Source organism: Anopheles marshallii, chromosome 2 (assembly GCF_943734725.1).
Source record: "Anopheles marshallii chromosome 2, idAnoMarsDA_429_01, whole genome shotgun sequence".
In the NCBI taxonomy this organism is placed as follows: domain Eukaryota; kingdom Metazoa; phylum Arthropoda; class Insecta; order Diptera; family Culicidae; genus Anopheles; species Anopheles marshallii.
In genome coordinates, this window is record NC_071326.1 from 12530832 (window position 1) to 12558781 (window position 27950).

At 44.8% G+C, this 27950-nt stretch overlaps 8 protein-coding genes across 8 annotated transcripts; 5 read left to right on the forward strand and 3 right to left on the reverse strand.

The window, feature by feature from the left end:
- Positions 1–5244: 5244 nt before the first annotated feature.
- On the forward strand, positions 5245–10345 carry LOC128706695 (ninjurin-2). The gene is made up of 3 exons (XM_053801635.1): positions 5245–5301; positions 8811–8987; positions 10088–10345. Exons 1-3 carry the CDS (start codon positions 5245–5247, stop codon positions 10343–10345), a joined length of 492 nt encoding a protein of 163 aa, XP_053657610.1.
- Positions 10346–11886: 1541 nt separating this feature from the next.
- LOC128709700 (odorant receptor 94a-like) lies at positions 11887–13249 on the reverse strand. The gene is made up of 3 exons (XM_053804709.1): positions 12531–13249; positions 12016–12463; positions 11887–11946 (listed from the first exon to the last, which is right to left on the reverse strand). Exons 1-3 carry the CDS (start codon positions 13247–13249, stop codon positions 11887–11889), a joined length of 1227 nt encoding a protein of 408 aa, XP_053660684.1.
- Positions 13250–15178: 1929 nt separating this feature from the next.
- Positions 15179–16408, forward strand: LOC128709702 (odorant receptor 94b-like). The gene is made up of 4 exons (XM_053804712.1): positions 15179–15762; positions 15828–15930; positions 16013–16273; positions 16346–16408. The coding sequence occupies exons 1-4, from the start codon at positions 15179–15181 to the stop codon at positions 16406–16408; spliced, it is 1011 nt and encodes a 336-aa protein (XP_053660687.1).
- Positions 16409–18255: 1847 nt separating this feature from the next.
- LOC128709701 (actin-related protein 1) lies at positions 18256–20245 on the reverse strand. Its single transcript, XM_053804710.1, has 4 exons — positions 20198–20245; positions 19440–19504; positions 18473–19346; positions 18256–18399 (listed from the first exon to the last, which is right to left on the reverse strand). The coding sequence occupies exons 1-4, from the start codon at positions 20243–20245 to the stop codon at positions 18256–18258; spliced, it is 1131 nt and encodes a 376-aa protein (XP_053660685.1).
- A 702-nt stretch (positions 20246–20947) lies between these two features.
- Positions 20948–23041, forward strand: LOC128707391 (BRCA1-associated protein). Its single transcript, XM_053802343.1, has 4 exons — positions 20948–21092; positions 21233–21530; positions 21640–22626; positions 22696–23041. The coding sequence occupies exons 1-4, from the start codon at positions 20948–20950 to the stop codon at positions 23039–23041; spliced, it is 1776 nt and encodes a 591-aa protein (XP_053658318.1).
- A 304-nt stretch (positions 23042–23345) lies between these two features.
- Positions 23346–24266, reverse strand: LOC128707316 (deoxyhypusine hydroxylase). Its single transcript, XM_053802268.1, has one exon. The coding sequence runs from the start codon at positions 24264–24266 to the stop codon at positions 23346–23348; it is 921 nt and encodes a 306-aa protein (XP_053658243.1).
- Positions 24267–24786: 520 nt separating this feature from the next.
- Positions 24787–25211, forward strand: LOC128708226 (tubulin-specific chaperone A). Its single transcript, XM_053803186.1, has 2 exons — positions 24787–24995; positions 25076–25211. Exons 1-2 carry the CDS (start codon positions 24787–24789, stop codon positions 25209–25211), a joined length of 345 nt encoding a protein of 114 aa, XP_053659161.1.
- Positions 25212–25339: 128 nt separating this feature from the next.
- On the forward strand, positions 25340–26458 carry LOC128709132 (uncharacterized). The gene has a single exon (XM_053804116.1). It carries the CDS (start codon positions 25340–25342, stop codon positions 26456–26458), a length of 1119 nt encoding a protein of 372 aa, XP_053660091.1.
- The last annotated feature ends 1492 nt before the right edge of the window (positions 26459–27950 follow it).

Sequence of the window (27950 nt, forward strand, 5' to 3'; positions counted from 1 at the left end):
ATGACCTTTACGGATAGGAAAAAAATCCTTTCGTCCAGTAGTTACCGCGCAAATCAAAGCCCTTTAATCCTTCCTTTAAACGTACAAGCCATTCTGTGGGACAAACCATAGTATCCTCCTCCTGCTATCCTATCGGGAACAGGTTGATAGCAAAAAGGGATAAGCTGCCTCCTGGTGGAAGAGGTTTTTACCCATCGACAATGCAAATAGTGTGCCGCCTAATACCACCAGCAACCTTCCCAGTGTCTGCAGCATGTTGTTACACGAATGTTCAACAGGTAGTTGATCCGCAAAAGGGACATGTTTTCGTTTGTGCAAATTCACCACGGAAAGGGCCATACCACACGCAGGTTGTTGCACTTATTATTCCAGAACGGAATTTCAATATAACTACAGTTCAAGATACGAAACCAACGCTTACATCGCAGCGTAATTTTTCCGCCACGCTACATTTCGCATTTTGTAATAAATTTCTGGTAAACAAGTGTGAAAAAATATAATTTTCTCGTTAGCAAATCAGTGTGAAGCGATAAACGGTGGCACGGTGCCGTTATGCCATGGGGCCTGGAGCGAATGGCAAGTGATACGGTCGATTTCTAAAGTCGATCGGTGTTGTTACGGAACCCAAACAACTGAGCGTCGCCTCCAATTCTGCAACTGCGACTTATTACCCCCTATACATTCAACGGGGTACAGCAGTGTTATTAAAAATATAACCATATCTAATAAAAAAAATTGTAGGTTTTAAACACATTTACTAGCACAGCCGTTTACTTACCGAAAGGACAATCCGCTTACAGTGGCGGCAGTCTTGGTGATGTAGCTTAAAATTAGGTTACCACCTTCAACTTAAGCAAACCACACCACCATTGATTGACGGAGCTTTTCGTACACCGTGTTATCATATCAAACGAGGCTGATCTTCTATTTGTCAACTAAAGATCGGATGGTTGTTGTATGTTGTGTTTGTTTTCGTCACTTACAGCGATTTAGTTACATTTTCCTTCCACTTCACTCACAAATAAATCATAATAGAGGCACTCTGAATATAACACGGCTAACAAGGAGTGGCTTTTTTTCTCACACATCACCAACGAACTATTTCCTATGTTCCCCGTTTCGGGATGATAACAAATCACATATGAATTGGTAGAAAGGTATTTCCTAGTCAAAGTGCGATTCGCCTAGGCACTGTGATGCTAAAAATGATGCGATGCTATACTGCTACTGATTGTCACGGGCGTGAAAGATTTCGTTGTGTTTACCGTCATCCACTCGTTTGTTTCGGCACATTGAACTGACTTTTCGAAGTAAAATTAAACCATAGAAAACTGTCCCGATGTTGCTTCATGCTTTCGTTCTAGAAATGAGGTTCTAAGAACTACCGAATCCCGCTTATGCTAAAATGAAAAGAAGAAAAAAAAAGTTAAAATCAATTACTCCAATTTAACATGTACGAAAATATTTGCCGACCACGGTATGTTTGGATTTTCTTGTCACCATTTTCCCAGCGAATGCTGCTATTCTGCAGTATGGTAGCTTTACCACAAGCTGTCCCATAAAGAATGATCGACACAACAAAAACATGCGCCTCATTAAAACAGCATCCTAGCCGCAAGCGCGGCCCATATGAGAACGATTTGCATACGTGGGCCGCTTTGCACTACACAATAGTATCCACATTGCAAAACAAAGCAATAGAGACAACTTCAAAAAAAACCACAACTTTCATATGCTGTCTTATGCGCGGGAAACTAGCACCGGTTGGCGCATAACGATCCGGTGGAAGGAGTAAGTAGACGGGGAAAATCTAACCCATCTCTCGCTCCCGCAATTGATGCACACACACACACACACTTTGTGCGCCATGGCATCGGAACGGAAGCACAGAAAATGATGGCTCGCACTTCGGTGCCGGTTATATTTTTAGGTTTAACATAAACAATTGCCACCAGCCAAACACGGCTCTCGCTACAGCGCCAGCAAACCATCCGTTTGTTACGGGCAATTGCCTTCACAACGGCCACAAGAGTTCACACAAGTTTCCGGGAAAATTGGGGACCAAAATCTCCGGAGATCTTCGGCGCACCACGGCGATTAACGCGAGATTACTTATGTGAGCTAACTTTGGCTCGAATTTGTATTCTGAAGAACAAAAAACCCCAATTACCGAAAATCGATGACGTTACAACGGAGTTGTTTACCTTCGGTGACAGCTATTCGTTGCTATAAAAGCCTACTGTGGGACTTTTCATATTCTGGGACCATGAATTGCAGATAATTTCACTGCTAGGAATTGAACGACACTTTCTTCGGAGTGAAGAAATCCCATTGTTTCCCATGTGTTTTTCCTGATGATTTACCTTCCGAATTCTCAACCACTTTTTTACTTCCACTACCACGTTTTGTCGATGGTGGATTTTTCTGTTAGCTCAGTGGGTAGTTGATGGTCAGAGGATGGATTTTTGCCACTACTGGTGATGATCAAGATCAGCTTCCCAAAAGCACGATGCTTGTTGAAGCGGAGCTCGGAAACACGCACACACATACGTACTCGAAACGTAGCACGATCGCGAAAATTCCACCCAATCGAACTTTAAAAAAAAAACGCGAACCACGTAGCAAGAAGCTTTTTCTTCACAAAAAATCCGATTAGCCACGATTAAGCAGATCCAGTAATGACGATTTTACTGTGCTGCCCTTGAGCATACATTCGCTTAAAAGCTTCTCTCCTCGTTGCTTTGGGCAACTTGGCGGCGACTTGGTCCACACGATTGCCGTTCTTCTACGGTTTCTTTAAGACGGTTCTCTGCACGATGGGGTGATACTTCTCCGTTTGGCGGCGACTGTGGCATGGATTATGCGGAACCAATACACCCACCCCTGCTGCTTGGGATCAGCTCGCGCACATTGACTTTCCGTCCCCGCTGCGTGAAACGGACAACGGACGGCAAACGAAACCGGGACGGCCAAGAAATCGGTCTGCGACCGATGTTGATAGAAAGGGAAGGAAAAGGAACGACTTCTTTTCCACCCGCTGTCCCGCAGTCTTGCCACTCGTTACGTTACGTTCCTTTCTGTGCGATGCTTCCACGCTGTATTACAGCCGGGAGACATAGTACGCACATACAATCAGAGCGACACTACGGCACCGCACCACACTTCCGCCACTACTCCACCGACCCTTGTGCACATACACGACGCATAAAAACACCGCTGTCAGCTAGCATCCATCGGACTGGCCATGTGCCGCACGAAACCACTGGTGCGAGTGAAACGTGCGACCCCGGCCGCATGCTTACCAGACAAAGACAACACACTGGCGGCGGCACCAGAAAAGAGAAACAGTGTTGCTGCTGCCGTCGCGCCGAAAAATTCCTTCGGACACACACACACACACGTACGCGACAGTGTACACGCACACACAGCTACGTTACCACCTGAGCCAAAAAACAGCACCGCACGTACACGCACGCACACACACATGCAACTCAAAACACAGCACACAACACCATCCTCCCGCGCCGTACTGACAGCATTCCTTTTTCCTGCTCGCACCTGTGCGCGCACACATCGTACGTCAAACGGTCCCCGTCTCGCTCACTCTTAGCCTACACAGGGAATCGGTTTGCTTTTGAACCGATCTCTTTTTCCACTATTATGGGTCTTCTCACTTCCTCTCCGATCTACTCCTTTTCTCCCCTTCTTCTTCACCCAAGACTATGCCACACACAATTTTACCACTTTTATCCGCAATTTCAACACAGGCACAATCGGAAGACTTTTTTTGGGGAGCACTCACAAGGGCGCCACAAATTTATGTCAACATTTAAAATATCGTTCACTCACCCCACGGCCCGAGTGGCTGGTTAACTCACGCGCGTAGGGAAAGGTAAAAAGTAGTAAAGGTCGCGCTCGCCTTCACTCTAAGCCTGACGGGACCACGACACGACGACGACGACGAGCAAGAGCAGCAAACGTTCCTTCGCTGTCTGAATGTATGCGCTTTTTGACAGCCTCGGTTTCTTTGCCGCGTGAGAGGGAGATGGATAATAGGGACTGCTCACACTAGTCGCGAAGATACGTTACTGTTTTCGCATTCGCTCTTTGCTGCGGGAATATGTTAGCCTGTGGCATCTCTTTCTGTATTAAGACGAGCAAGTGTGCGTGAAGTTCGATGCTGTCAAATTTTATCTGTACTGCCAGACACGCACACAGCTGTTGTACCAGTCCCGTTGCCAACCTGATGGAATGGAAAGGTGAAGTGTTTAATTTAAATTTAACTGATTTTTGTCGTCTCGTTGTTTACAGTTTTTAATATTTCTCGCGCAGAGTGGCGCTATTGTAATGGAAATTTGCATGTTATACCAAAACTAAACAACAAACCCTTTATGGTCCTTTATGTTACAAAGAAAAAACGGAGTTCAGTTATGTTTTTTTCTAATGTAAAATAGAACTGTTTCTAGCACATACGGTAGAGTTTTGTGCGATAGGTATGGTGTAGATATGGAAATTATCATCAGGAATCTCATTGCAATCATTAAGCAAGTGTGCAAATCTTTCATTTTCCTCCTTCCGATATGCATATACGCTAGAGCTGCTAAAGGCTTCAAAACACCCGCCTTAGTTGCAGCTAAACGGAGTTCCGTGCCTTATTGCTTACATCACGCAAAAGGAAAAGGCGCGCGTTCCCGGTCTCTGCATGTAAGGGCGCAGTGCATTGACATGCCCTTTTAAAACTCCAAATGCATCCATCGACAGCGCAGTGCTGAACTTGAACGGGGCTGTTTGTTCCTAAAAGGTAAACTCATGTCGTTCATGCCTCGGTACCGAGGTAGCCGTTTTTAGTGTAATATTGGTGGCATGCACATGCACAACGCCACGATAACCTGACTACTAGCAAACCGGAAGGGTCCGTCTACAGCGGGTTGGCTGTTTTGTTTTATTTTGTCTCGTTGCCAGGCCAACCGTACCAGGCCGACGTGGACGGATGGCGTACGTACGATATCCTTCGCTCATCCTGAAACGGCACACGCACCTACCAACATCGGGCCCGTAATGGTGGGTTCATTCATCCGGCCAGGTTCGCAACACAATAAAAAGCCATCCAGCAGTGGGTTCGCGGTTTTAGTACACGTTTAATCGTTACTCCATTTGCAAGTGAGATTACGTGAAGCAAAATAAGTGGTTTTACACAACGAGAATACACGTGCTGTTATCACTACAATACGGTCCAGCTAAAACATGGCGATGGCTTCTATACTTCCCGCAACATCTGGCGTAGGCGAAAGTGATCGTGTTGTAAGTGTGCGAAAGAATTTGAGCTCGTATTGCACAAGCTACTGCGAAAAGTTACACATGAATAACTAATGGTGATAGGTGGCAAGTGAATTAATACGCATTCGAACAGTTTAAGACGGGCGGTAAAAATCAATACAAAATCAACAAAGGATGTTCGTGGCATGTCCTTAGCAAGGTGAACAAGTCGTTGTTCTTTGCAGACTCTCCACAGGCGGATGTGGAAGTTACGCCACGATGGGAAATGTAAACATGCATGTGACTCATTATCCATCCATTACTGGTTTGCCGATGGCGATGATCCCCGGCAGGATTGTGAATATTAATCAGGTGTTTGTGCATCCAGGATTCGAGTATCGATTTTTAACCCATAATAAGGGCTTCCTTGTGTGCTTGGAAGGTATCTCGCCGCGGTAAAGCTCAGTATAATAGTCTTAATTATAGCTGCCGCAGAACGTAACTCGTCTCTGTTTAATTGCGCAAATGCATTTACTCTAAGCCGGATAGGAAGGAGGATGGCAGGATTAATCACAACCTTTGCTGAACCATGCCTGCACGCACGATTAATGTCATTGCAGGCTTTGGTTTTGGGGGGGGGGGGGGGGGACTAAATTGCCTACTCACCTTGTTGCCAATACGGTGTGTGGTGTTCTGCCTGACTGGCATAAACCGTAACCAACTGCAAACATTGTTGCATAAGATGGTTCTACTTATTTTGCACAGCATTTGCCATCTGCAGGAAACGCATTAACAGGATTGTGTTTAGGACCCCTAGAATTCACACCCGAAGAGCTTCAACATGCAGCATGTGACAATTGTCACCCTCTCCCTTTACCAAAGCAATCGCTACAACCCTTGGCGTTACTGTTATTGTGGTGGCACATTAATATGCGCCGGGTTCTGTTGAGGTTCGATTTGTTTTGTGTTTGATGTTTGCATTCTGCGATTCCAAACCCGAAAGCCTGCATTGATGCGTGTCCTGGGGAATGACGACAGCACGTACCTTCTTCTCGCAGACGCACTCGGGAACCGTTCATTAAGGGCTTTTGCTACCAGTCGGTCCTTCCAACACACGCCTCCCGTAGCCAGAAGCGCAAACATCAATGTGGATCTGAAAAGAAAGTTTGATCGTTAGCGCCCGCTTTCTTATCGTACATCTTTCCGGGCTGGAATGACCTCGCACAGCAACCTCTTGTTGTGGCGAGGAGGCACATAACCGAATCGGGCTCATATTACCAGGATATCCAGGAGCAAGGATCAAGGAAGGGTGTGTGTCACCTAATGCATGCGGCCACCCTTGGGCTGCATACGTGCGTCATCTGACACCCTGCAAAAGGGAACAACACAGCAAGACACGGGAGGGATTTTGAATTTTGCTAGCAGATCGGTGTTTTGATCAAGCTTACGTTTAATTTTTATCACACGTCGGTACAATACAAGGGATTGTAAACATTTCTGCTCGTTGCAGGGCTTTTGTACGGTCGTCGAGGTGTCCGGGCGAACGCATATGTGGTTTTTTTTTATCCTTCAGAAAGCACCACCAATCTATAGCAAACTAGTAAAAAGTCGAATTTTTCCATCAAAAGCTAAGTGACAGAGATAAGTAGCGGATTAAGTGTAGAGGGTTCTAATGCGCGACGAAAAACAAATCTGTCCCCGACATCGTTAGTGAAGGGTTAAATAGAAGGTTCCATACCGAGGTCCTTTTAAAGGACAAGGTGGTTGGAGGCATTGGGTAAAGGGCAACAAAAACGAAATAGATTAAATTCCGAATGCAACACAGAGCGTTTGCAGTGCGTGTGATTGGAGGATGGAAATTTGCGTACATATTGCCCTTCCACTCCCTCCAACCGGACCCTTCCTTTTTTGCAATAATCCTCTTTTTGTCAACCCTCGATCTAAACGGGGAATCTATAATCGAGGTTTGATAATTGCATTATGACAGTGTTAGGAACGGGGAAACAGTTATTACAAGCCCGTTCGTCCATACCCCGGCAGGATAATATCGATCAATCCACCCAAAGCGTGCAAGCGGTTGGCTGGCCCTACCAATTCCTTATGTTTGATGACCTTTTGAGCAACAATTTCACAACCAAACATGCATGTAGAGTTGTAACTTTGATGAAATCGAATTCGAGAACGTTTCCATCGGGTTTTATGGACGAGGAGCGCATACATGTTTTATTGGCTCTGGAATAGGGAATAAGAAGCAGAGACTTCAAGATGCTTCTAGTGGAGTGTTCTGATGCTTGATGAATCTTTAAGGAGAGATATCGATATGAATCTTCAATTAAGAATTATAGAAAATGTCCTAGAATTCATTACTCTCTGATGGGTTATAATGTTATCTATTAATAGTTTATGCTAATTACAGCAATTAAACAATTTATGGACATCATATATGCTAAGCATTGTTAGCCACCGAAGGCATAGAACGATTTTGCTGTAATTCTCGTCTCTACCAACTATTTCAGTTTATAATTCGTCCATGCGTGCTATTGCACTTTAAACATTCAAGATATTCATTAATCTTTGGAGAAGCATCTTCAATCTTCAAAGATTCGAGAATCATCATAATAAATATCAAGAATCGCTTCAAGCACTCAGAACTCTGAAACTCCTCTGAAAGGGAGTTCTTTGCCACCGGATGAATTCTGTTACCATTTTAAGAAAAATGCAATACTTTTCCCATACTGTCCCTGTAAAACCGTACCACATCCTTTACAGTTGCAGAAAAATCTCTCGCCTCACCGAAACTGCTCCTAACTGTGTCGACATCCCCTGTATGCACGTAGTTCGACACACACGAATTTCGATCCCTATCCTACTTTTGTCACCCCAGTTGGGTAACGGAATCGTTAGCGTGCAATTTTTGCGTGTTACACACACACACACGAGCACCACCTCACGGGGACATTCAGGTTTTCCCATTTTATTCTTCGCTTCTTGCCGCCATCCTGTTGGATGTCAACCGCACCGGAGAAGAAGTGACGGTAATCCGGTCGACGTTTACTGTTTTTCCGTTCGAGCGCAACGGACGGTGTTCCTCCATTGCCCCGGAAGGGATCTTCCCGGGGTGTTGGAATAGTTTTTTTTGCTTCTTTTGCCTGTTTGCGTTTTTTGTCCCACGTAGTGCCGAGGGTCTTGATACCGCGATAAGGCACCCAACACTTTTAATTGGCTCCGATCGAAGATCTCAACCGTGCTGACAATGTTACGCACGATTCCGTAATGAAATTAGCATTAAAACTAAACTCTCGGAAGGATCCGAAGGGGAATGAAAAAAAGCCGGGCGGGCTTCAAAGCGGAATCTCATGAATACCTAATTTCATTGACTTCCAGATGACGCGCTCTCTCTCTCTCTAGGGCGTTGTTGACACATCAATAATCGGTCTAAATTACGCACGGTCGCCTAAATTTAACGATTCGCGATATACAAGATACTCACCAGGACACACCCAATATCTCGCAAAAACCTAACCGCGGGGAAATTTTTTCGCCCCACCTTACAGCTCAAATCCATGGATGCCAATCGGTACGCGACGAAGAAAACCATCGCCCAGGGCATGCTGGACATTGCGCTGCTGACAGCGAACGCGTCCCAGCTGAAGTACATTCTGCAGGTGGGCGAAAAGCACGAGTTCTACGGTCTAATGCTGACGCTAATCAGCATCTCGATCATACTGCAGGTGAGCAAAACGTTCCGCAAAAAAAAACCCAGCAGGAACCCCATCTATATGACGAGCACGGGCGATAATCCGCTGCCGATTATCTTCCGCGTGAAGGTGGGAGTTCCTGTAAATCGAAGATCTGTTGATGGACGAGTGACATTGTGTTACCAATAGCTAATATTCCTAACCTTCCTAACTACTTCTTCCAAATCCTAATTTACCCCAACATCTGGTCCCGGTTGGTGGTGGTGATGGTTGTGACGATGATGCTGCTGTGTCCATGATGCGTTGTGTCCGTGGTCGATACGCGTTCTTCAGGTTGTAATGGGTGTGCTAAATCTAAGCCTCAGCCTAATGCGCGACTGTCGGTTGCATTTGCCCGAGTACCACCGGTCGGCCAACGTGATCAATTACATTGTCACCGGAGCAGCCGTGTTGGTTGCCATGGTGAATCTAATGATATCCGCCTTCGATCCAAAGATTCTGAAATACACGCTCGAATAACAACGGGCAGCTTTGCGTAACGCATCTATATCCCAGAGGGGTTGACTTCTGCAATCCATTTTCGGTCAATCGGTCAAGCGTTTGATGTCCTGCATGTCTTGAAGATTCGTTCCTTCTCCGATGTATTGCCAACCACAGCTCTAGGGACATTCTTAATTAGCTCTCGGGTACAATACCGACCATTCATACCAATTCCAATGCGGAACACGTTGTTCTGGTGATTAGTGTTCTATTCATCGATTTGATATTGATTTTTGTACTACTTCTCGCCCGTAAGGGCTACGGTCCATACGGTGTTTCATCATGTCCAGCTATGTGTCCGTTTAGCTACCGACACCCTGCTATTAAGAACAACAATTGCTTTTTTTATTATATATAACACGTGACCGGAAATGTGAGATCTGACACCACGGGCATAGCGTATACCAATCCATCACCATCGTCCCCGCTTCACGCTCTCCCACGATGCACTACATCATTGTCACCTTTCGTATCCTTCTCCTTTCGTACCTACCAAAACCAAAATCACAATCCCCTTTCTGGACACCACACCAGAATCCAACATCCACCACCAGCCATTCTTCATACAACCCTTCCCTCTCTCTTTCCTGCAGATGCTTGTCGGCATACTGTTCGTGGTGATCGGTAGCTTAAACATTAATCGCAAACCCGACCAAACGGCTGCCATCGTGCTGAACGATGTTATCCTGGTACTAATATTTGTCATCTCACTGATCAATGTCATCATATCCGGGTTCGGCATGGAATATTCGTCGCAACCGCTTCGGTTACTCGAACGCATAGAACCGACGCAATCTACTGCATCTACGCAACCTATGAAATCGTCCGTGGTATCATTTTCTACGAAGTAGATACACTGGGACATATATCAGTCCATCATCCTCCCCATCACCGTCCACCAACGTTCGCATGCGGTCCCGCGTAAATCAGCTTTTACAAATCACCAATAAACCTGACATAAGCGCTAAAGCAACCTGTTCAAAACGTTGTCCTTTCCGTTGCACACGTACCAGCTCGCTGCTCCACTAACTAACTCGCCCGTAACTAACTCGCTCATTGGTGTACAGGTTTCGGCCGCACTGCTAGCCGTCATTCTTACCCTAGTCAATCTGCACGGTGGTGAGGTACAGCGGAAGGTTGCCAACATACTGAACCACTTCTCACTCGGGTTTGTCGTGGTGGCCCTGTTTTGCGATGTCATCAAGATGAACTTTGGGCTAGAACCGGCCATTCCGTACATTCACAACTGAGCTAAATACAAATGCAACGATAGATACATAATTGAAGCGCCACAACTCCCTCACTTACACACTCACTTTTCCTCCCGAATGCGCTGTTCATCGGTGCTTCGCTGTGGGCCTCAGATCGTCCAAGGGATCGCGTGCATCCTGTTGGCTAACTACAACATCAACAAGGAGCATTCGCGCGATACGGCCAACGCGGTGCAGAACTTTTCGCTCGGTCTCAACCTGGCCACCGTTGTGGTGAACATCATGATCAACAGCATGGAGATAAAGCACATGGACGATGTTGGCGTGGGTGTTGGATTCGAAAGCACCACAAAGGGATTGTAAAAGATGGGTATTGCAAGTAGTAAAGTGGTGCAAACACAGCACCTGCACAGCGTATTGCTATTTTGAGAAGATTAAATGAATAAACATAATACAGGGTATTTTGTGGCGTACGGTGTTGATTTGCACTTTGAGAAACGAAAATCGAATAGCACATGAGTACTGTTTTTGTGTTGCAGGAACACTAAAATGAACCTGACATCGAAATGTGATAATTAGTCGGTAAGTACGGAGAAAGGAGCGAATGGGAAATGTTTCTGTTGATAACAGGTGTACTAATTATAAATGATAGTGGGTTAAAGCTAAAATTAAAACTAATTATAGATCAATTTTACAGGGCACCTAATTGATAGTCTACTTAATTTGGGATGTTGGGCCAAGAAGCATTTATTTTCCCGTTAACATTTAATTACATTTGTTATCAATACATAGTAAAATTTATATGATATATTCACTATTTCGATCGAAATTATAGAGTTCTAATGATGTTACATTGATCTCTTAGCCATGAATAAATTACAGAAATCTAATGATTTTGCACACTGATCTCTCAGATATCAAAGGCTAAAAATAACACACATTCTTCTTCTTTATCGGCACAACAATCTAAAGAGGTGTAAATAAAAGGCCTGCCATTTATGGCTTTCTTTGACTGTATTTACCCGTAGCGGGATAGTAGATTCGCGTAAGAGTGAGATTGTTGCGAATGGGATTTTGAATCAATCCTGTCGTGTGGAAATCGGTGATGCTACCATTATACCACCGGACCGCCCCAAAACAACACATTAAGGACAGTTATAAATACAAAGAAATGCTTCATTTTAAACATTTTTTGCTTTGCGCTGCAACACACAGTACACGGAGTACGCCATATTTAGTATCTGCAATTGAAACAAAGCGATGTCAGCTCACACAGAATGTATTCACCATGACGTTTGTAACTAAGTTACCGTTGTGAAGGCGGGTAAATTAAAGTTGAAGTATCGAAACGCAGTGGCGGCGAACGGTTTGTTGGTGCGCACGAGAAACATTTGCACACTCTTCCGATTACTTTGCTTCATGTTGTACCAGTTCGAGGAGTAGATGGCATTCGTCAGTGCGTAACTTTTCAGCGTCACTTCGTTACCATAGTAGCACGGTAGCCCGATTTGCATCGTCATGGACATCATGTAAAACACGTTCATTAGTTTGCTAAAATCGTACAGGTTCAGCTGTAACGGGATAGACGCAGGTGTTAGCTTGTATGTTATGCAGCTAGCGATACTAATCGAGGAGAGCAAGCGCTCAGAACATACCATGGATGCTACCTGATAAGCTGAAGCGCAGATCACTAAACCGCTGACACTGAACTGTACAAAATAGGCAAAAGAAAAAAGGTTCTCCACTCGGCACAGCATGCTATGAAGTCGAAGCACATCGGATGAGTAACCTCGTCTACTAACCAGCACGTGCTATAGCAACTTACCGATGGATTTTGTTGTAGTGCTGCACTAACGGTACAAAGGAGCGATCGAACTCTTCCGAGCTGCTCAGGCTTCGAAACCGTTTCGCCAGCAGATCCAGCTGAATGCCTATCATTTGCAGCATATAGGAAAGTTGCGTATCGCCGGCAGTATTTAGCAACATGTGGAAGTACATTCCGAAGCATTGATACACGAAGATCGTGTAATAGGCAACACGTGCATCATCACCGTACCGGACACCGAAAAACCACGGAAAGAAGGGCATCCGATACTCGGAGCTTAACAAATGGCTACCCGTACCGAATGCGGCCATATGGCTGACAAAGATGTAGGCGTAATACCACCGGTTAAACACATGCAGCGTACGGTTTTGCAACTCCCGTTCAGCTTCATCCAGCGGCTGAAACGAGGGTCCCAGGGTCGTCTTGTACAAACTCCAGACAGTATCGAAGTATCGATAGATAGTGTGCGTTTTCAGCATCATGGCCGTTTCCGTCAATGCGATGTACATGATGAAGAACACGCGCTGTTCGAAGGGTTGCGGTACGAATACGTTCAACATCAGCACGAACAGATACAGTGCCATGATGCAGATGTAGAACAAATAGCAATAGATACGGTACGGTACAGATTTTGGTACCGGTGCATTGAAAAAACCGCACAGTTTCCAAGACCAGATGGCAAAACGCATCGGGAAGATAAAACGGCCAGTCTCGTACATCTTTCCTTGCTCGTGTTCCGCGAGAAGGTGCTTCTGGCAACACTTTTCAACTTGAACTGAATGTTTGATCTTCGTCGTTGCGATCAAATGGTCAACGCACAGGCATGGGTTATTGGTAGAGTTCGTACCGAAACGCCTTTCGAGCGTCCTTAATTAGGTCGGTAATGAAATGTGAAGGTAAAAATTAGGGGTTTTTATAAATTCATATATCGGTGATTGTTCGTTTTTTCGTTAAGATTACCTTTCATTAAGACGTTTTTACTAGGATAAGGAAACGGTACTACTGCCAAACACGTTTTATTAGCTATTATCAACATTATCAGCGATCTATCCACAACTCTAGAAATTAGACGAATAACACACGAAGGATATTTATTGTTATCTTCTTAGCTTGACAGGTCGTTCCAGGTGAGATTTAATTAAAAATCTTCGTAATATTAGACCAAATGGCAATACATGACACCATGGCATAAAGCTAATTTTTCAATGATATCATAGATACGATGGGCAGTAGTATCATAGATTTTGCCCATAGCTTGTAGAAATCTTCCAATATTTTAGATCATTGAAAAACAATGTGGTAGAACAGAGGTCTCCAAACTATGGCCCGTGGATCGCATTATCGCGAACCCAATATTAATCTGAACGGCAGTTAGATACGGTAGTTTCAACCAATGCGGTCAAACCGATGAAATGTTTGGAGACCCCTGGTCTAGAACATACTAATGAGGACACGCTTATCAGCTAACAATTGTCTTCTGAGCGGTTAAAGTCGTAGGGGATATATTTGACTTGACTCATGTATGACTCATGGTGGTCAAACAACTTTATCAGGATCGTTCTCAGCACGTTTAGTGAGATTCAGATTGTATGAGTATGAAAAAGGCTTCAAAACATCTTTGTGCGATGGGATCCTTTTCGTTACGCAGTACCTCTCATTTGGCCCCGTTTGTGTGGAAGGACAACGGAGGAGTCACTACAGTGACGAGCTTTACGAGCGGTACGACGAACTCACTGTCGCACTGTTGTGTGTTAACGTCATGAAAATGACACCGAACAACCCGACCCGTAAGGTCCTTTTAGGTCGTCCACATGGCAAGAGGAGGTGTGGTAGGCACAACATTGAGATGTAGTGTCGGCGTTGATGCGTCCCCCAGAAAGGTCAGGATAATGCATTGGCAGACGATGGCGCTCGGTCGTGAGCTGTTTAGAGGAATCCTGTAGCAGGCCAAGTATAATATTTCGGATAAATGTTGCGAAACGCATCGCGACCAGATATGCACGTTATAGTAGAACTTCTGCGTCTTCCTTCCAAGGACGATCTATGAAGGCATTTCTTTAAAATAAATAAATTAATTACAGAATTCATTGAAACATTTAAAGCAAACTCTTTGGGCTTTAACATTTGTATAGTGTGTTTCATCCTTCTGTAACGAATCCGTAAGGGATTGGAGGACCTTGACGATATTGTATTTTTCTAAATTTACGCCTTTCCATAACCTATACTTATAGTTTCTGAGTCTGCTTCTTGAGGTTCTTACACAGCAAGTCGAAACTACGATACTTGCCAGTCGGGATCTTAATTGGATGTTTGTTTCCGTGTAAGAAATCACTGCCACGCCCTTCCATTTAGCAGCAGACACACCTGGTTTGGAATGACCTGGTCATAAATAGACAAAATTGGAAGGATTTAGTACATTAGTACAACAGCATTTCAACCGAATTGGTTAGTTCTTTCCATCGAACTGATCAGATCACACGATGAAGACCGGAACGAAAGAAACGTACAACATCGATAAGTACCGTTGGAGTGATTACATTCGCCCAGTAAGAATGACCGTTTGGGTGTGGCGAATCTGTGGACTCTACAACGCGAAACCCTCGACGCCGCTGTATCGTGCGTACCGTATCGTGTTCAACGTTGTGCTGATGGTGGTGTATCTGTTCACGTTAGCGTTCAACATGTTCGTGATGCAAACGTTCGAACAACTCGTCCTGTACATCATGTACATCGTTTTCACGGAGACTGTGATGCTGCTGAAGGCACTCATCACGCACTACAAGTTCGATCAGATATGTGACCTATTTCAGCAAACGCTGGACGGTGATTTTAAGCCCATGGACATGGAGGAGGAAAAGCTGCATCGCAAGGGCATTGGGGAAATTAATTACTACTTCTATTTGTACATGATGACTACAAATCTTGCAATTGTAAGTTCGGTGCTATACCTGCTGCATGAAGATTATCGCTTGCCCTACTTTCCCTGGATGTTGGGCATTACGTATGGGCCAACGGAGCGGCTCAACTTTGGCATTATGTTCGCCTATCAAGTGATCGGCATGTACTTTCACATGTTGATCAACGTAGCGACGGACGTGCAACTGTTTTATTTTCTGGGAATGATCAGCATTCAGCTGGATTTGCTTGGCAAACGGTTCCGGATGATACGCTCTTCGGCACAGTTCAGGCAATCTCTCGTCAAGCTAATAAATCACTATCAAAAAGTGCAACGGTAACAAACGGCAGTGTGATGCTGCTGGTACGGGAAAGTAATACTCCATTCCGTTCATTTCGTAGGATGACCCATGACATTGAACACCTATATTCACCTGCCTTCTTCGCCCAGTTCAGCGCTAGTGGGTTGGTTATTTGCGCAACCGCTTACAAGACATCCTCATTGGTGAGTTCTGCACGCAACACATCGGAAGTGATCGCCTCCTTATCAGCCTGTAAGGCTAATGGAATTTGATGTTTAATTGCAGTTCAATGTGTACGAACTATCGGCTATTCAGAATCTACTCTACATGCTTTCAATGATGTTTCAAATGTTCTTGCCATGCCGCTTCGGCAATGAGGTCACCCGTAAGAGCCACATCCTTCGCACCTCGATATTTAGCTCGCAGTGGTACGAAATGCAGCAAGCGGATCGTAAAACACTGCACATGTTGCTCCAACGCATGAACAAACCGCTCACGCTTAAGGCGTACTACTTCTTCAACTATAATCTCCAAGCTTACACAACGGTACATAAGCGCGTACACTTTTGCTCAAAGATTGAAAATTGTTTAACACACAAAATTATTGCTTCTTTTCAGACGCTCAATATGGCCTATTCCGTGTATGCGTTGCTGCAACGTAACGCGTTGAAGAAATCTTAATAAGAAAATGTATATAAACCGAGTTGAGGTATATCTCCAAAATAATAGTTAAACATTAACACAATTTCTCATTCTTTCTACAAGCGCAACATTTTCTTTAACATGAATGAGTACGCACTGGACGTTAGATTCCTGGTTCGATATATTTACTCCTCTCATACACAATCGCAACTGCTGTTCTTCGCGTTCGCTCTCGGGTGAATATCGTTGGCGCTAGCGTTAACCACATAAGCGATAAGTACCATCTGACCACACCACCAAATTTGCCCTGCAACTTTCTCTAACCATTTGCCGGTGTTTGGACTTGATGTGCAGCGATACAACACGGACTGCAAATTGGTACAAATTAATATAATATATAATATCTATTCATACGCTTAAAGAAGGATACGGATATTTCTGTCTTTGCGCAGCACTATTGAAAAACTGTCGCTATCGTTCTCTCGGTCCATTTTATGCTTGATTATAGGCGCATTTTTGCACTTTGCTTCATGTTGCGTAATGTGGCCATTAGCAGCCACGCGCACACGCGCGAAATTACGCATTTATCGTTAATTGGTAGTTATTGAATATAAATTACTAAATCATAACTTAATTCATGTTAATTGATGAAAGGAAATAAACACGATTAAAAAAAACACAAATCAGAAAGCGTTGTTTTGCGACTATCGATTATTGCTTATTACCCACGCCTAATGAACTTTAAAAGCATCGATTATAAATTTCTGCACAGATAGGAAAGGAACGGTAAGCTAAAATCGCAAACATGAAACAATTGCACATCTTATTGGCTGTGCAATATAGGTTGGAATGAAGGTGATTCTATCGCACGGGGGTGACATTTATCTAAATATGAGGCAAAATGTACTAGAAGTGAATGCACCAACAGCTTCAGCTACCTATTAAAGCTGCAACTCCAAAATGTTGCTCCATTTGATCATCACAAAAAAGTATGGTACGTTTTACAATAACAAACAGTTAAATAGACAAAAAAAACCCACATAGTACAGAGCAACAGACAAAGACTACAAAATAATGATTTGCATGGTTAGGGTAGCGTTAAACCGAATATAAACCGTTCAGACCGTTAAACGTTGGAAGAATTCAAAGTGATCACCCCAAAAGCATCGCAAACGACGTGAGTTGTAAGGGAGCTTTGTTAGCATCAGCGCTGCTCAAACGTCTGATCTTATCGTGTCTATTTGTGTGATAAAGACTTTCTGTGCGCGCATTATACTTTCTTGAAGTCGACTGAAGTGTAAATGAAGAAAAAAAAACGCTCAACAATCTACCTGAACACTTCTGCTGAACACTCTTTGCCTTCCATATGATTGTGTCCCTCAGGTTTGAAGCGACCGTCCATCATGTTTTAACTTATATTAGTTTTAGATTCTATGCACTATATCATGTTATTCGGTGAATCCTTTTTTACCTTCAAAATGCCTTTAAGCATCACTGTGAAATAAAATGTATTTGCATAAAGCTGTTCTGTGGACCGAGCAGGCCAAATTGCAAATAGTGCGCGCGGCGAGTGACCGGTTTGAAACGAAAAACACAATTTCTGCCGATTTGTTACCGGTCTACGATATCCAATACCGAATATAAACCTGAGAGAAGCATCTACGGTGGCAGCCCCAAAATCATCCTAAAATGTCCTATATTCCTCCCAAAAAAAAAACCCTTCTGCTCTGTGAATTATTTTCTCTTCACAATTTCACGTACTGTCCCCGTCTGTCTCTTTTGCTTTCTCACTTTTCTGTAGACACAGCCGTGTCATGTAGTTTTGAGAGTGTGTGTACCCAGAAAACTGTCGCCAAATGAATGCTGTTCTAGGTGTTTAGTGCACTTTAAAATGTTTTCCGATGAATCGCCCTCTGGCCATCTTCGTCGAATTCCCGTTTCGAGACCCACATCTTCTTGAATGTGTCGAGAGAGGCCAGAATTGATCCACCCATCCAGGTCGAGTAGATACGTTCTTGCGGGGCAGCGATCTAAAACCAAAAAACACAAAAAAAGAAATTAAACAGATCATTTCATTTTACTAGCTTCAGCACATCACATTACCCTTATTTTCATATCCTTTGCCACGTGTTTCCTTATCTCGGATAGCAATCGATCGCCAAAACCTTTGAACAATGTCGATCCGCCCGATAACACAATGTTCTGATACAGCATCTTTCGCAGATCCATGTCGGACTTTTGAATCGAGTATATTAGAACCTCATGTATACCCTCGCACTCCTCCCCAAGCATATGAGGGCGGAACAGTACCTCCGGTGCCCGATAACACGCCGGTCCAATCTCGAGCACATTTCCGTCCGGCAGCACGTACTTGGTTTTCTCCGTATCGACCGTCTCCTCTTTAAGCGGATTCGTCGCTAACGAGCATACCTTTTCCTTGATCGAGCGCACTATCTCGAACTCGGCCGTCGTTCGGAAGCTGAAGCCTTCCTTGCGAATAAGCGTCTTCAGGTAACGGGTCACATCCCGTCCCGCAATGTCTACGCGCATGATGCTGTGCGGCATAGCGAAACCTTCGAATATGGGTACAGCATGTGTTACACCGTCACCCGAGTCCAGCACCACACCGGTGACGCGCCCAGTCGCGTAGAGGCTCAGCACGGCTTGCATCGACACAAACAGTGCGGGCACGTTGAACGTTTCGAAAAAAATTTCGGCCGCCTTTTCTCGGTTCTTGCGAGGATTCAGTGGTGCCTCGGTAAGCAGGACCGGGTGCTCTTCGGCAAAGGTTGATAACTCATCCTTGCTGTAGATGTACGTCCAGATCTTTTCCATATCGTTCCAGTCCGTTACGATACCGTGCTCCATCGGGTAGCGGATGCTTAGCAGCCCTCGATAGTCTTCCGCCTTTGGTCCCACGAACATGTCCCCTTCCAATGCACCGGCCATCACGCGCACATGCTTGGGCCGACCCATACTACGGTGACACAAAAAAGCGGAACGTTACCAACGTCACCATCATTGACGCCTTGTTAATCAAAGCAGACTATGAGCACGAAGCTATACTTACTAGTTGGGAAAACGACACTTTGGTATGTGATCGCCAGCGAAACCGGCCTTAATCATTCCCGAACCCTGCAAAAGAGAAGCTGAATATTATTCAACTCAAAAAAAGGGACACTTAAAAAAACTATCGTAGAATGTATTCTGAACGTGTGAAACAAATTCGCCGAACGCTGGCCTCCCTTGTACCTCCGAACCCAAATTTAACCGTTTTTGATCGTAACCGGATGGCGCAGGTGGATGAATTTTATTTGCGATGTCAGCAGCAGCGTGACTACTATCGGGATCGTACTGATTTACTGCAACAGTTGCCTGAATTCCGGCGCCCATTGAAACGAAGCTTTTCGCAATTAACGAACCCTACCGAGCACTATCTCCGGCTGCATCGCTGTTCGACGGGTTACAGTTCCCATAAACGATATTAACATTTCCTTAATGTGAGCAGCTTGGCAATGAAGCTGTTTGTTGTCCGTCTTCATGAAGGAATAAAATCTCCAATTTGGTAAACTTTGGACTTCTGTAGAGATTTCTAAAAAGTTGTCGGGATTGCATTCCAGTGATGTCATTGTTTCCCATCGATGCGTACATTCAATACATGTCGTCGTCTGTCGGTGAACAAGGTAGATCGCCCCCTTTGTCATTTTCTCTAACGTTCCACCTGCCGTTCCATCTGGGGCGTCTACATTAGTGGCCACCCTATAGGAGGGAAGATTACCGTATTCTCCTCCCCCTGCCACCACGCTCGTCTTCAGCTTTGCTACTTACGTTGTCGATGACGACCGGTTGATTCACTATCACATCATAAGGCTCCATTGCGCTGCGGATTGTGGCTGTATTTTAGACTTCCGGAACACCGAAACAACCGGAAGCAAAAAGGGAACGAAATGTAAACCGAGAAGAACGATTCACGAAACGGTAAAATAGATTATTTTCTCTATGCTAAATCGCGTTTCTGAAGGAAGAGGTGGCGAGAAAGACCGTTTTCCGTCGTTCTCTGATGACAGCACAGTTCACACCAACACGAACACACACATTGACAGGTACGTGGACACAAACATGCATGCACACACACCCACTCGTCTCTGTTTTGACAGCAAATTTTCGCCCGACACCAGGTTTTCCCACGGCAAATTTACAGTGTACACGACCAAGGTGCGTACAGAGTCGAATCGCGATTGCTGTGAGAAGAAAAAAAACACACAAACTGTCAAACTGATTCTCTTTGTTTTGATTCCACAGATGCAGAAACCTCCGCAGTGCATTTTGCGTACAAATTGTATCACAGTCTTCTGGCGACAAATGAAATAATCGATCGTTTTGTTGCTGGTGCTGCTAGTTTAAATAGAAAGATCACGCAAACATAAAGTGGCGTGTGTGTATTCTGTAAGCGATAGAACAGTAGCAAACCAAAAATCACATCGGGCCCATCGTTTGACCTTCTTATATTAGTTTGCCTTTTTTCTGCCACTTGCGCGTTTCGGGTGTAATTAGATTATGACCGTGGCTGCGTCATAAATGTCTGCATTGGTTTCTTTATGTTTGTTAAAGATTGAATTAGTAGCCGACAGAAGTCGCAGCCAGTCGACGATCATGTTGGGCTCCGCGGAATCCGGATCCGCTTGCGATGACGCAGCAACGGGCGGCAGCATAGTTGGCGATGGTAAGATGCATTTTAATTATAGCCAAATAAAGATACACACAACTAACGTGGTAGTAGTGAGCAAGACCCGCATCAGCGAATGCAATCCACAAAAGTGCACCAGAGCCCAATCATTCTCGGTGTGTTTTGATCGATTACAGAAGCAGCTGGGGCGGTGTCGAACGAACATCCCAACAATCCACGATTGCAGCGAGAGATGCGGGGCCAACGGAAGCCGAAAAAAATCACAATCGAAAGCTATCGCAATCGGCTACTGGATGGTGGACCAGTCCCAGCCGACGAGTATCGTGGCATCCTGCCAAAGAGCTCGCGCGAACAGACACCGATGGATGAGGTGCCTCCACCTTCCGCCACCGAGATACTCGGTGAGATAAACTTCTTTTCCGGTAATCCATTCGTCGAAGTAACCAAAGGTATCCTGCACCTTTTTAAGCGGAAGTAAGTGTTACCAACGTTACGTAAAAAAGCACGCTAATAGCTTGCGAGGATGTGTGTGCGTCTAGTGACCAAACTCACTAATTGCGACATCCTTCCTTCTATTTCGCAGCGAACGGGCGGATATTTCGGAAGGTGGGGTATCGAAAACGATTTGCTTGATTGCCGTACCATCGTCCCTTAACTGCCATGATATACTCAACTTTATCGCACCGTGCCAGAAAGAGATCCAACACGTTCGGATTCTTCGCGACGGTTCACCGAACCAATTTATGGTTCTACTCGAGTTCCGTTGCGTAGAAGGAGCAATTGAATTTTACAAAACCTTCAACGGTGCACCGTACAACAGCCTTGAGCCGGATACCCTCTGCCATGCCGTTTGGGTGTCGAGCGTTGAGTGGGGTCTGGACGGTTGTTGCGTAACGCCGCAAGGACATACCGAGCTACCGTCCTGTCCCGTGTGTCTCGAGCGTATGGACGAAAGTGTGGACGGTGTGCTAACGATCCTGTGCAACCACGTGTTCCATGCCGGGTGTTTGAACAAGTGGGGTGATTCCACGTGCCCCGTCTGTCGCTGCGTACAAACACCGGAACTTTCCGAACAGTCCGTCTGCATGGAGTGTGAAGGGACGGAAGCGCTATGGATTTGTCTCATTTGCGGACACATCGGGTGTGGCCGTTACCAGGGCGGCCACGCAGCGACACACTATCGAACGACTAACCATACGTACGCACTACAGCTGGGTACGAACCGTGTGTGGGATTACGCCGGAGATAATTTCGTGCATCGACTGTTGCAAAGCAAGTCGGATGGAAAGCTTGTCGCCACCCAGTCCCCCGGTGGAGATGATGGGGAAGAAAAGATCGACTCGATGCAACTGGAATTCACTTACCTACTTACATCGCAGCTCGATGCGCAGCGGGATTACTACGAGGAACGATTGTCCCGGCTCGAATCGATCGTCGGTGGCGAAAAACAGAAGCTACAGGAAGATAACGAGGTGGCGAAAAAAAAGACGGCTGAGCTGGAGGTAAAATTGCACGCTCTAACGAAAGAGAAAAACAGTTTAGAACGGAAAATCACGCAATTAACATCGAAGTAAGCTATTGTGTAGGATAAAGCACGAGCTACGTGGATGACTTACTAATATCTATTTCTGTTTTGCAGGCTTAGCACCGTTCTGGGTGAACTGGCCGAGGAGAAACAATTTGGAAAAACGCTACAAGCAAATCAAATCACTTGGCAAACCAAGTTCGCCACCTTGGAGAAACAATGCTCGGAGAAGGAACAAGAAATTATCGAGCTAAAGGAGCAAGTGCGTGATCTTATGTTCTACATGGAAGCACAGAATACAATTGCCGGTTCGGAGCTAAAAAGTGAACTAGTCGACGGAACAGTCGTGCTTCCGGCCGATGCTGTTGCGGCCGCTTCGTCTATTTCCTCCCACAGTGGACTCGCAGTGGGCACTAGCGCAAATGGCGGTAAAGCCAAGCGTCGGCAAAGGAGAAAGTAAGACACCGCGGTGAGGACAATGTCTGTTCAAATAATTACATCATATGCTGCGCACAGTTTTGTGAACTACACGTTCGGTACACGTCTCTAGATGTAAACGATGGAATTTTGGAATTGTGATAAATTTTCTTCGTCGTTTTTATTCCTTTCGCCAATTAATTATAGAAGTACAGTAACGCAGAAAGACTTGTGAAGAAAATGCCGAATAATATAGCTTTCTATGTTAAACGCCATGCATCGTGTCCTGTTTCTGTTCAAGTTGTATTTACACACACACTGTATGCACCATCATACACCTTCGATCATTATCCATCGTTTGCTACCTTCACGAGCGTGTCGGCGTACTGGAATTCGGGACTGTTTTCATACTCGCACATGTCCAGCGCTACTTCGCAGCTTTCCTTTACCACGCGCTTGTCATCCTGAAGATACTCGTTCAGCACACGTGTGCACTCCTCCGTTGCGATGGCACCGAGTGCTTCCGCACATTCATGCCGCACCATTTCGTTTTCGGCCGGATCGCGCAAATTTTCTACCAAAAATGGTATACTACATTCTTCCTGCAGCTGACCCAACACAAACGCAACCTCGTGCCGGAACAGTGCACTTTTGCCCTTTAGTCCAGTGGCCAGTGCAAGGGTGGCTTCCTCCGTGCGCAGATTACGTAGCGCAAACATGGCCCGATATCGATTGAAAAGCGTGTCCGATTCATCCATGAGGATTCGCCTGAGCTCTTCAACGCTCTTGGAAGCGGCCGGTGGTGTCGGGTCTACGGAGGCATACGGATTTGGGTCGTCTTTCAGTGCTTGCTCTTGCGTTTGTTTCAACCATCGCACACGTTCCAGTGCGATTTCGCACGTTTCCGCTACCTCCACGACAGGGTCCTTACTGAAGCTGATCAGCGTTGCCTCCACAGAGCTGTCCCCGATGGCACCGAGTGCCTCGGCTGCTTCGTGCCTTACCATCGGTTCCTGTTGCACATCGGCAAGCACCTTCGTAAGCATGGGAATCGCTCTCACATCCTGCATCTGTCCCAGACAGTACGCCAGCTCGTGTTTAAGCAATGCCGACTCATCATCGAAACACCGGCCGATGGACTCGAGTGCGCGTTCGCCACCAATATTTCGCAACGTGAACAATGCTCGAAACCGTTCTTTTAGTGGACGATCACGGTTATTTAATACATCACCGATGGCAATTAATTTACTTTCCTCAACTTGCACCATTATTTTAACGTTTCTTGCAGCACGCTGTGGAGCTATTTCACCACAAACCCAGCACGATGCGTGTTCTTGGAATGTTTGGGGCTTTACAAAACTGTCAATCTGAAATAGCTGACAGCAGTTTGTTTACAGTAGATACTGCTCATACCGTACTAAAAGAATCGCTTGGAGGCCAGATTATTTCGCCGTTCCTGAAAAACTGACCATTTTCTGAACTTTGTGTCACACTCGTAATCCTTCGAATTATGAGACCGATTTTTGCGTCATCTTTGTGACTTTCTATTAGCTTTTTTGTGGAGAGACTTTCCATTTATCTTTCCTGTATTTTCGCCTGCACGCTTCATGTCATGTTCCTCTTGTGACGCATGATGACTAATAATTCACCGTTGGAACGGTATCTAGTAAGCCGGCTTTGTTAGTACCGCACTTTCCCGAATTGCCTGCTATTCCATCCTTGGTAAACGTGAGTTCCGCGTAGTTTTCCTGATCCACCTTTCTCGTGTCCCCAGCCAACTGGTCGGAAATGTCTGATCCGCGCCTTCGTCAGCTAACCATCAAAACAGGTGTTGTGAAGCGGTTGTCGAAAGAAAAAGTTGTGTACGAAAAGGAAGTCGTTACACAGCAGAACCGCATCGACAAGCTGAAAGCGTCCGGTTCGGATGATCATGTGCTGCGCAAGCAGGAGGAAGTGTTGCAGGAATCCATGATGATGATTCCGGACTGCCAGAGACGGCAAGTGTTGGAAAAGGTGTTACCAAGATAAGACCGTCAAACTTATTGCCACCGTTTGCTTACTTATGCCCCCCAAACAGTTTGGCCAAAGCTCACGAGGAACTTTCGGAAATGATAAAAAACGAAGAGGAACTCAAGGAAACAGAACAGTATCAAGCAGCCGTGGCAGTGTTGGATGATGCCAAAGCGAATCTTCCACAAAAGATTACGGCGTAGAAGGGAAACGAGGGATTCCGAGTTTAGTTTAAATACCTCTCTCGCAAACGCACGCTTAGAATAAGAACCTTTATAATTCACGCCGTATCTTTCCATTGTCAGATTTAGTTTAACATATTGCTCGTAAAATGTTTGCACATGAGCTATTCCAGATGGACACCACGAAACCTCCGCCACCAATTGATGATTCCTTTCCGCATCCCGCACTGTTGGAGCAACTGCGAGTGACCGATTTGCAAAGAGTGCAACAATTTTTAACTACCTTAACTAACAGAAATGTACCACTCGCTGATAGCAAAGTCCGTTCTGCAACCATTCCCATCAACATTTCAACTTACCGGACGGAACTTGGCCAAGCCCTTAATGTTTTGGAAAACTTAAAACATTCAGCGTTGGTTTTGGATGATTTACTGCTAAAGGAAGGCGAATCCGAGCAAAGGTGGGAAGAAGAGCTAGACCGTGCGGACCAGCTGAAGGACGTTCTGTTGAATGTTCTAGAACCGCTGGAAAACGTACAGTGCAAGCAACACCTAACGCACCAGCTTACCACACGTCAAAAGAAGCGAGCATGGCAAAAGCGGCGTAATAAACGTCTGCTGGATGATCGCAAAGCCGAACAAACAGCCCGAACGGAACGTTTAGCAGAAATAGCTACCTGGGAAGCGGAATGGAAGGATCGACTACTACAGGAACGAGTTACGCGAGAAGAACTACAAATGAAAACGCTCATTCTAACCGACGTACGGCGCAGAAAGGCTCGAGCCAAACGGGTGTTAACTCGTTTTGAAAAAGCTGTTGAATTACTACGGCAACGACAAAGTGCTCCAAGCATGCACCCACAGCCCGAGGAACGATTCGTAACCAAAATGGACGCTCTCATAACAGAATGGAAGGGCAAGCTGGGAGAATGTCTTAGGGAAGAGAAACGGTTGAAAGCGGAGTTAACCCGTCAGTCCACTGCGAATGTTAGTCGCCGGCGAGAGAACCGTTGGCGTAAGGTTTTGTTTGGAAGTGCTGCGTTGGGTGGAATGACTGGCAGCCGGTCTGAAGAAGATTGGTGGCAGGAGCTTATAGAGGTGCGCCGTGCTTGGGATCAATTTTCCTTACCATCTAATCCGGAACAGATCCAAAACCAGATGGAAATGCCCGTTGGTAGGAGTGTAGCACCTGGCACGTGGATTGTGCCACCGGAACAACCGCTCCCGGAATGGGATGTGTATAAGGAGAAGAAAACAGCGGAGCGATGAGACAACGGTTTTGAGTGCGCAAATAATAATATTAAAAATATTAATTTACTAACGATGAATAATAAAGAAGAATTGCGAACATGTTGACAAAATTAAGCGAAACTTATTGCTAGCAATATATTTTGATCAATTTTGTGCATTTGAAAACATTATTGAAAAGCGTTGTTGATGACAATATTGTGTAATGAATCTTTATTATTTTATGCTACATTCCTTACAGCTTATGTTGTATAACGTTAAAATTAATCATTAATATATGTACACACACACACGATCTCATACGAGGGTCGCTCATCAGGGGAGGGGGTTAGTTTCATAATTTATATTACGCTGCTATTTACAATACGCGTGTGCTCTTCTGTTTGTTCCATCGTTACGTGTGTGATGATGTTTTCAGTTCATTCGCATTTTTGCCTGTAATTTACGCACCCAAACGTAAAGAACAACTACAGTACTAGTTCTAAAAAAAGGGCATTTGGCCTACTCCTTTTACAACTAACTTCACAGTAATCAATGTTTTATGTTGGTAACATAATAAAAAAAGGGGATAAAAATTAAAACCGGAATCATTTCTGAAAACTAACAAATTCTGAAACAGTCAAATCCATATCAGTACAAATAGTTCCTCTAAACATATACGAATCATTATCTAGCTTATTACAATAAGGTCGAATTAACCCTGAATGGCAAACATCGAGCGTGTGTTCCTTCTTTTTTCTTAAGCCACTAGCAGGTTTCTAAACACTATCAGTTAACACAAAGCGCCACCACAGGTTTGTTTTCAATGTCTTGAGTACAAAAAAGCACACGCATTCCTGTTCATATTATCCCACATTATACACACGGCGTCCATACGGCAAATTGCCCGTACACCTGACCACCTTCTTTCTATGTGATTAACTACGTTTGTGAGATTGAGAATTGCGAGATGATATTCATCAATAAGTTACGTATTTTTAACACCTGCTGATCATTCATTTTCCAACGTATCATATCTGTTGTTGAGTCCTATAAAGAGATCTTCTACACGATCGTTCGCTGAATTCCTGTACTTTATGCGATTGGTTTTGCGGTATCATTAAACCGATATTCCGAAGAATATGATAGAAAAAGTGAAAGTTTTCTAACAGATCGGTTAAGAAGGAGCGCGTTTTAACAGAATCTGTACCAACACAGTCCATAATTCAGTCAACGATAAACGACATATAATGAAAATCAGATCGCCTCGGATTCATAATTAAACAAAAGATTTTTGAATCGAGTTTAAAACAACCCGTAAAGCAGCCAAATTAGCATTAGCGTAAACGAAATATTGTACAAATACCTGAATCCTGGTTTTAACCAGTTGGTGTCTCCCAGCTATATACTTTTAAATTAGGCCAGTAGTTTGGGAATATGGCCTGCTTCCTGCTCTGTAGTGTGTAATGTGTTTTCGTTATTTTTGCGCTTGTTTATACATTGATGGTTCAGATTTTGCACAAAACCAAAACTT